This window comes from Carassius gibelio, chromosome A13, assembly GCF_023724105.1.
Source record: "Carassius gibelio isolate Cgi1373 ecotype wild population from Czech Republic chromosome A13, carGib1.2-hapl.c, whole genome shotgun sequence".
NCBI lineage: Eukaryota > Metazoa > Chordata > Actinopteri > Cypriniformes > Cyprinidae > Carassius > Carassius gibelio.
Window position 1 is genome coordinate 20,491,816 of NC_068383.1, and position 9,558 is coordinate 20,501,373.

Sequence of the window (9,558 nt, forward strand, 5' to 3'; positions counted from 1 at the left end):
TGGACAAGAGACGTACAATATCTATTCCCTGAGCTGAAGAGAACTAATTCTGAGCTAGCTGGTGATGCCCTGCATAGTACACACACACACACACACACACACACACACACACACACACACCACTGTGAAGCACTGATTTCTCAGGATTAAGCAGCTATGATTAGGAGTTTTGAGGTTTTCATCAGCTGGATCCAGGAGAGGTTACACATTTCTGTGTTCTTGGTGACACCTGTGACTAGAGCAGCAGCGCTCTCATTACTTCTGTCCTTCCTCGTTTCATTTGTTTCACATAAACACATTTTTCCAAAACCGGTTCAATCTCATGGAAACATTTCCAAGTCACACAAGTTCTCCATAATGTTGTAGAGTAGAGACATAACTTTTTTTCTTATTGTGCTGTATATTGTTATTATTATTATTATTATTATTGAAAGACTATTAAAAAAGAAAAACATGTAGGGCAGGACTTGGTTAAATCCATCGGTTGTTGATTGGATGGAAGCAGATCTAATTAAAAAAGAAAGATGACTATGAATAATTTATAATAAAAAAAATAGCATGCATTCAGGAAATGCCATTTCATGCAGACTTTAAAATAGAAAAAAAATAAAATAAATTATGTTCCAAATGTTAATTAATGAAATGCATCTAGAGTCTAGATGTTTTACTTTTTTCCCCATTTATTTTAAATAAAGATCTCATTACAGTATTTTTTTATTTTCTATAATTCATAAATAAAGCTGTCCTTTATCATTTTAGTCAGTCCAAAGTACAATCAATACTACAATGATGTAAAATACTTAAACAATATTATCAATTTTATTTTATTTTATTTTAATAGTTATAATAATGCTTTGTAATTGTGCTAAAGAGGGGGCATCCTTAAAATTATAATGTCACAATGCTATAAAAAAAAAAGAAGAAAAAAAAAAGAAAGAAGTTATACTGTGGTACTAAAAATAGAATTAGTTTCTTCAGTTCTTTTTTATTTTGGGCTCAGGTATTTTTCTTTATTTCATTAAACACAGAAGAATATATCCAAAATGTGTGAGAGGCTTCATAAGCGGCTCCTTTATGTCCCATGGGCCTTAAAACAACAACGTCAGTTTTGAGGAACTACTCCTTTAAATGAGGATGGGAGGATAGGACCTCTGCTTGATTCATGCCAATTTTAATACAACTCAATCGGTCACATCATAAAACCTCACGCTGACAGCATATATGAATCTGCTGCTGTGGGATCCACATGGACGTGTGTGTCTGAGTCATTGCTCAAGGCATCTGCTTGAGGATTTTTAATTTAGGGATGTCAGCTGAGGTGGGTTTAAACACACCGAGCTGTGACTCTGCATCTCATATTATTCTCTTTCTGGGACCTCTCTGTTTTGCTGTGGCTTTCTCCCTTCCCTCTTTCTATCGCTCTTATTTCTGGCTCTCTTGCATTGGCCTGTCAGCTGATTAGATAATGCAAATACATTATTTATAACACTTCACTCCTTCTCAGGCCTTTATGGGATGCTAAGCAACCAGGCAGTTGTATCATACGGTGGAAGGGAGCTGATAATGAGACACAGAACCAGTGTTAAGGCCATTTCATATGAGACGTGGCATGAGTGCACTTCACGCTTTCACAGGCTGAGGTTTTTGCTTTTGTTGTAACATGTTGCATTTGGCATGCTAGAATGCTTTTTATTGTATTTTTCTATTTTGGGAACCATCTGGTAAGCATAGTTCATTCCCAAGATCAGAGGGAGAAATTTAATCGCAATTTTGCAGATTTTAAAAAAGAAATTAGCTATATAAAATGCTTTTTTATTCTATTATTCTTATTCTTATCAGTGTGTTTTTTTTTAATAAAAATATTAAATTAAGAAATAGTACTTTTGTAAAAGCATTGTTCCACTGTAAAAAAAATAAATAAATAAAAAATAAAATAAAAACAATCTGGTATTTACCTTATATTTCTCTTTATGGCCAAACTGCATTACTTCATTAAACATGAAAATTGTTTATTTTTTTATGATAAACTTTTTAAATGCATTTTTTTAAAGAGCTCCAGGTTTGTTGTGCTTTTTTGCAGGGCTGCACAATTTAACCAAAATGATTGTGATTATATATCAATAATACATTTATTATTTTATTATTATTATTAAATACAGATGTACAACAAATAATATAATAAATATTATGCTGTAGTAATATTATAATATTAAAGTATTACAGTAGAAATATTATTTAATTGTAAAATAATAAAAAAACGACAATATTTTTTATTTATTTTACAGTACTTAAAATTTGTTCATTTTCAAACTTATTATTTTATACATTATTATCTTATTTTGGCAGAAAACACTGGATTGTGAGCTGCTCATGTCAAGTCAGGATACTTTTATTTTTACAGCGCTTTATACAATTTAATAAAATAGCAGTTTCAATTATGGGAACTTAACTCTGGAGACATTTCAAATCCTGCTGTACTGCAGCTCTAAAAAGAAAATGATGTCATTATTTTTGTCATGTGTTTTTCTGATAATCTAGTTGGACATGAATCAATGGTGAGTCTATGTTTGCGTCTGCTTGAATACACATGAATTAGTGTGTGTGCTCTGTGTGTGTATTGTCTGTCTAGTAAGTGACACTTGTAATCGGAGCTGGTCCCAGCTGGATGGGATCAATATCCTGTTGGATTTGTAGAGTTCAGATGCAGGGCTGTGACCCTACGTCAGTTCTTCAAGAGGCATCTCTACTACATCACTATATGAAAATGAGCTATTTTATATCCAAATGTGCTAGCCTCAAGTCTATTTACATTTGAAAACGTACTGCTTGTGCTTTGCTGTTCAGTCCTTCAGGTATAAGTCTCATGAACACCAGTCACCAGTACAGCCTCTTACTGAGCTGTGATTGGTCCACAGGCCTGTCAGTCATTGTATTCCTGCAGCTGTGTTCTGATCGTTATTTCAAATCATGCCCTTCCTGTCGCTGCTTCTCTCACTTGTGTCTGTGAGAGGCTCATTTCCTGCCTCGCTTTTCCCTCCTCGCTTTTCTTTCTCCTCAGCGGAGTCATTGTCCTCCCTGATGTGCTTTTTAAAGTGCCTGCATTATCAGCAGTCATGTGCCCAGAAATACACCTCTGCATTGATGTGTGTGTGTGAGTGCTGAAAGAGGGTATGATGAAATGTAATTGCAATTTGTAATTTATGCCGTTGTTGGCAGGATTAGGGAAAGTAACAGAATTTAACTCTATGCATACACACTAACATACACTGCAGTTCAAAACACACTTTTCATGTCATACTGTTAATTCACAGTATAAATTACATTGAGATTTCAGTTTCAGGAAGCTGGTAATTCTCATCATTTTTCAACCTTTGGCCATATTTGGTCTCCAAATGGCTTAATAGTTCTTGTTTTTTATAGATGAACCAATACTCTCCCTCTCTTCCTGTCCACAGGGGAAGTTGTTGGTGCGCACAGGCCGTGTGGGTCTTGGGGAGAAGATGCTGAGGGATGCGATACAGGTGGAGAACACAGCACACGAGGCCTGGAGCGGTCTAGGGGAGGCACTGCAGAGCAGAGGCAGTGCACAGGCTCCGGACTGCTTCCTGACCGCACTGGAGCTAGAGTCCAGCTGCCCTATACGGCCCTTCACCATCATCCCCCGAGAACTCTGACACGCTCATACATGTGTGTATGACTCACTGGAGCCAATGCTGTTCTTCAATCACTTTAATGACACATACTGTAAAACAATAGCATTGCACATTTAGGCTTTTTATTGTATTGAAAGGCAATGTTCTAAAGCTGTGGTCACATTAGCAAATATCAGTACCATATTTTCCGGACTATAAGTCGCACTTTTTTTCATAGTTTAGCTGATCCTGCGACTTATAGTCAGGTGCGACGAATTTATCAAAATTAATTTGACAAGTACCGAGAGAAATGAACTAAGAGAAAACATCACCGTCTCCAGCCGTGAGAGGGCGCTCTATGCTGCTCCGTGCTCCTGTAGTCTACACTGAAGACATAGAGCGCCCTCTCGCGGCTGTAGACGGTAATGTTTTCTCTTGGTTCTTGGGTTTAAATAAATGCGACTTATAGTCCAGTGCGACCTATATATGTTTTTTTCCTCATAATGACGTATTTTTGGACTGATGCAACTTATACTCAGGTGCGACTTATAGTCCGAAAAATACGGTTATATTTTTTAGACAAAAGAAAAGTCCATTGTCAATAGATTAATATAAAGTATTGATTACACAGATATGTCTTTCAAATCATGCAATTTTTTTGTTGTTCATCATGGTGAATTCGCATGACCAATTTGAATAATTTTCCGACTTGCAGGTTGCGCAGATTCATGTGGAAATAACTGGATTTCACCTGCAAAATTTGTGCTATAATGACTGATTTACACTGTTTGAACAGTGGTAAATCTGATCGCACCTTTAGGGCCAGACTTACTAACAGCTTGCACCAGCGTAAACCCTCTCTCAGTGTTAAAAAAGTATGGTCAGGACTTACTAAAGGTGCACAGTGAAGAATTAGCGATGAATTGGTGTGGACAGAGTTGTTTTTGTGGCTGACCTTATTGCATGTGCATTTGTAGGACTTTTAAATTTATGGGAGGGGATGATTTAAATGAATCACGCAAAATGATTTTATTAAGTGATGCATTATTCAATTTACTGGTATTTGTAAAAAAAAAAGCATATTTTAACCCATTTTGCTCTTGACATGGCTGTGATTGTTGCTGCCAGGAGAAGGCACTCCAGACAACAGAGAGCGTGCTAGAAGGTTTGGAAAGATCTGCTTGTTTGCAATCTTACGCTAATTTGTGTTGCTCTTGGTAGATTGCGTTGGTCATTAAGGAAATGAGTTGTCACGTCTGTGTTCTTTAATTTGTGCATTGTCATTAGATTATCTACAGAACTTTACACACCCGTCTGCACTTTTTTGGAATTGCGTTCTTGCACTAATTTGCCTTGTTTAGTAAATCTGGCCCTTAGTCTGGCGGAAGTTAAACAAACAGCTAACATCTTTTACAGCAACTTTAGCGTAAAGAAAAAATACATTAGCACAGGGTTATGTGTAGTGTAAAATGTCTATTATTATATAATAATACTGTATACACGGGACTAAAATAGCGCCGCCCTTGTGACCAAAACACATAGCTACATAAACACAGCACAGAATGACTGAACACAATTGTTTTTTTGCAAATATGCTGCAAGATGTTCATAGCCTTGTTTCTCAGGGAAAATCTGTTGAGTTCTAGACTCTTTAGCTTACGTTAAATTCTTTAGTATTTATAAACCTAATAGTCGTCTGTACTATTTGTTGTTTAAAAATTGTTTTTCTGATAAAGAGTGATTTTGCAATCCAAGTGTCACTGTTTTCTCTTTTATTCATTCCATATCAGTTTCGGTCCATTGGCTCCAACACTTAAGATCTTATGTAATGTTTCCAGTTCTGCTGGTGAAAGCCTTTGTGTTTTTTCTCTGGGCGGCTGTGGTTGCCTAGCAGTCGGGCCTTGTATGAGTTTCTGGGGAGGCTGTTGGATCTTCAACACGTGGGTCTAAAGCCTCATGGAAAACAGTGCAGTGCTATTTTAGCTGATTCTGTTTGATGACGAGATCAAGATGTTAATTAGGGAGAGCACTGAACGAACGCATAGAGTTATGTAATTGTTATAAGTGGGTTTCTTGTGTACTTTCACACATCTACAGTATGCATGCTCTTCTGGCACAGTTGAACAAGTGTTCTTTAAATGGTATTTCTGTCATCCTCCCATTTCTATTGTTTGAAACCGGTTTTTCTGGCCTCTTTGTTTTGATATGTGGATGTGATTCAAAGCAATACTATTTTATAGAGCTTTATTTGTTACAGCACTGCTTCTGCATAACAATCGTGTTTTAACAGCAGGAATAACAAATAAAACTGGAAGTACAGGGTATTTGAAGAGAAGGAAAATAAATAATATTGTCTTGTATATGATTTATCTTATCCACAAAGAAGGAGAGTAAACTGTTGCACTCATCAACTGACCAGATTTGGTTCGTAGGTGATGGAGGAGAAATGATGTTATGGCTGGTGTCAATTTTGGTATTGTGTTTGCTACTACTATAGATATGAGATTAGAAAAGTACTTAATTCTGGCATCCTTAACCATGTTATTAAACTCCACTAGAAGATCTTAAATGCTTATACTCAAGCAGATTTCCCCAAATGCTCAGTTTTATGGCAGGTGTGTTTAAAAAGAGCGAGGGGTGGAGTTAAACAGAGGGGCTGCTCTGGATGTCACTGGAGCAACTTCATCCAAGATTGAAAAGCAGTACTCATTAAAAAGTTATCTTGAACATCAACACTACTGTTTGACATAATAATGGAGGAATTTTCAAAAGCAGCACAACATTTTTCTTCAGAAAGGTTACTTTGGATGTGAGAATTAATTACCTTGTTGCATGATGATGAATCTAAATAATAATAAAAAAAGTCAAATATAATGCAATTATGACCTGAAATAAAAAGATCTAAAGACAAAAAAGAAACAATATTTAACCAAAACTAAAAACAAATATGCCCTTTTATACGAGTAGGACCAGTAACATGTTTTGTAAGATTAAATGACTTAAGTTACAAATTAATCTAAAATACAATAAAATAAATAAATGATCAATATGAATGTTTAAATCACCAGCAATCACAGTTCTAGAGAGCTTAAGAATAGATGATTAAAATAAACAATCTACCTGGCAGAAAAAGAAAGAAAAAATGTCTCTAAACATCGCAGTCCCCAACCACGGCCTGAAATTATCAGCAGGCTAATAAAGGTATACTCTTTAGGCCAATTTCCCTAAGAGGAGGTTTCCACAAACGTACTTGGGAAGATGGGATGGAGACAGGAGAATCTGACATTGCCAGTTGTAGATGAGGAGAATAATTCCACAAAAAGGCGGAATAAATAGAGGCCAAAGGTGTCTTTTTTTAGACGACTCCTCCCTTCCAGGACAGCCTCAGCTTCACCTGAATCCCGGTTCAAACCCCTGCCAAATTATTACCCCCTGATTGCCTAAAACTAACCCATTCACCAGCTGAGGGGACTGATGTGGACAGTAATGACTACGGAACAGGGCTGTGCACAGACATTTTGAGGGGAAGTGGTCCGAACCAAAAAAGTTGCACTGGTTCTAGACTTTATTGCAGATGTTTTGATTCGAGTGTTCTCTCCCTCACTCTCTGAGCCTGCTTCTGCCTCATCTTCAACAGAAGTAGGGGAGAGTGGGGTAAGTTGAGCCAGTGGGTAAATTGACAAAAACAAACTGCTATGGAATATCAGCCCAGGGCAGTGAAACATTATGATCTACCACTGAGGATCTCATGTAGGCTATAGAAGAGTTGGGTGATATTATACCTGAGCAGCAAGTCCATCATTAAGAAGCAGAAAAGCAGAATGTCAAACATAGTCAAACACAGTGTATCAGCATTAAGTTTTAAAGGTCTTGTTAAATGTTTTACACATTTGTTATTAAGTATTCATCAATGTGTTTATTCTCTTTCTGTTAGAGCTTGTGACCTGCAGTAGGGGTGGCAGTAGTGGTACATGGGATTATTTGGAGAGGTTGTATCTGATAAAGTCATGTTATTTGTCTCCTATAGCATCAGCCTGTATAATTATCCTGACCAAGCCAGCCGAGCGATCCTACTTCTTATCACATAGCAGTGTTCCTGCATGGCTCACACAGGAGAGCTGGGTTCATTACGGTGCATACATTTTGAAAGAAAAGGGAATGATTAGATGGAGGCCTTTGAAGTGGAAGCTTGTTCTTTGGGATTTTCTTAGTTTATATTTTAATGGAGCACAACAACAGGGTCCTGGAAGTAAAACTCCCGATCGTGTTCTCCATGGAGAAATAGATTATGTACAAACCTTTCAAGACAGAACTACCATGAGCTCTGAAATTGTTTAAGGGATGGTTTACCCAAAAATGTTTGATCACCCTCATGTTGTTCAAAACCTGTATGAATTCCTTATTCAATGGAGCATAAAAGAAGAAGAATTTGGAAGAAGGTTGGTAACCACCAGTTTCAAATGTTTACTTTTGGGCGCCACAGAAGAATGTTGTACATGTTTGACATGAGGGCGAGAAAAGAAGACAGCATTTCCACTTTTGGGTGGACTATCAATGTGCCTTACAATTTGTTTAAATTCAAGTTCAAGACAAGTTCTTAGACACCAAACTTATCCAACTATGTCTTTAAATGGACCTTGCTTTGTGGGCCACCGTTATGCTGAAGTTGAATGGGGCCTTCACAAACTGAAAGTTGAGCCACAAAGTTGAAAACATAGTATGCTAAAGTCAAAGTTTTTCCTGTGGCTCAGTGTTATACATTACTTTAGCAGCACAAAATGTTGAGGGTTCAATTGCCAGGGAACACACATAGGATACTGGTAAAAAATATATATCCTGAATGCACTGTAAGTTACATTAAAGCGTATGCGTAAATATAAATGCATAAATGCATTGTTTTTCCTTCAATGGAAGTAAGGGGCCTATCCCAACCCCTGAAAAAGTGCCCCATCCCATCATCCCTCCTTCACCATCCTTTACAAATGGCATCCACCAAAGCCCGACTCACCCATCTGCCAAACAGAAGCATGGTTTGTCACTCCATAGAACAGGTTTCCACTGCTCCAGGGTCTAGTGGTGGCATACTTTACAGCACTCAATCTGCATACTGCATGCTGTTCCTGCATCGCTAGCTGCTTGATCTTATATACTTCTGGTTATGAGTCTGATTAAAATTCATCTCGATTCAGTTATTAGGAGGTGTGTCCCAGTACAGTGGTTATCTAATGTGTCCTTTTTGCACAGTTTGTATGTCTCCCTCATCTATCACACCTGATTCAACTCATTAGTGGAGACTACAGGGCCAGAAGTGGGTGTGTCAGATATTCGGAGACATAAAAAATACTTAATTGAGAGGTTTTAGTACATATATAGTGTATATACATAGACATTGTTGAATAATTCATTGATTTCTATTATTTATGAAGGTCTATTTTTTCGTTCTGTTTATGGTAAGGCAGAATTTTGACTTTAAATAAATGAAATTATTATGAGTTATTCTTAAAATTGTTAGTATATTATTGTGCTGCTCAACATATCCTCCTGAATGTTGTGTTTAAGAATGTCTATGACCATTGTTCTATTACTGTATGTACAATTACTGGGAAATAAGACAAGTTTGCTGAAGAAAAAAAATATTTTAATGTTCACCGTTGCACTCTATTACATGTTAATGCTTTTAATTGCATCAGCACATGCAGGTCATCACTAAACAGCATATCTGTCAAGATCCTGCTCATTTGCTTTTTCATCTGGACTGATTATGTGCTAATGAAACAAAGAGATCACCATCCTGAGAAAAGCTTCTCTCTCAGATATCACTCTGCTGTGTGTGTGACACTGTCCCGGGCCCCGGACGGCTCTCTGGTTACTCACAGGTGGCAGGCCAGACCTGCTGCTCCTGCTCAGACTGGGACGGGACCCTGGA

General features: G+C 37.3%; 1 protein-coding gene across 2 annotated transcripts in view; it reads left to right on the forward strand.

Annotated features, from left to right (window-relative positions):
- Positions 1-5,381, forward strand: part of ttc7a (tetratricopeptide repeat domain 7A) — a 30,498-nt gene extending 25,117 nt beyond the window's left edge. For both annotated transcript variants that reach the window (XM_052613627.1, XM_052613628.1), the window contains one exon: positions 3,456-5,381. In XM_052613627.1, the coding sequence (XP_052469587.1) occupies positions 3,456-3,674 (219 nt within the window). In that variant the 3' untranslated portion in view covers positions 3,675-5,381. The remainder of the gene's footprint in view (positions 1-3,455) is intronic.
- Positions 5,382-9,558: the final 4,177 nt, after the last annotated feature.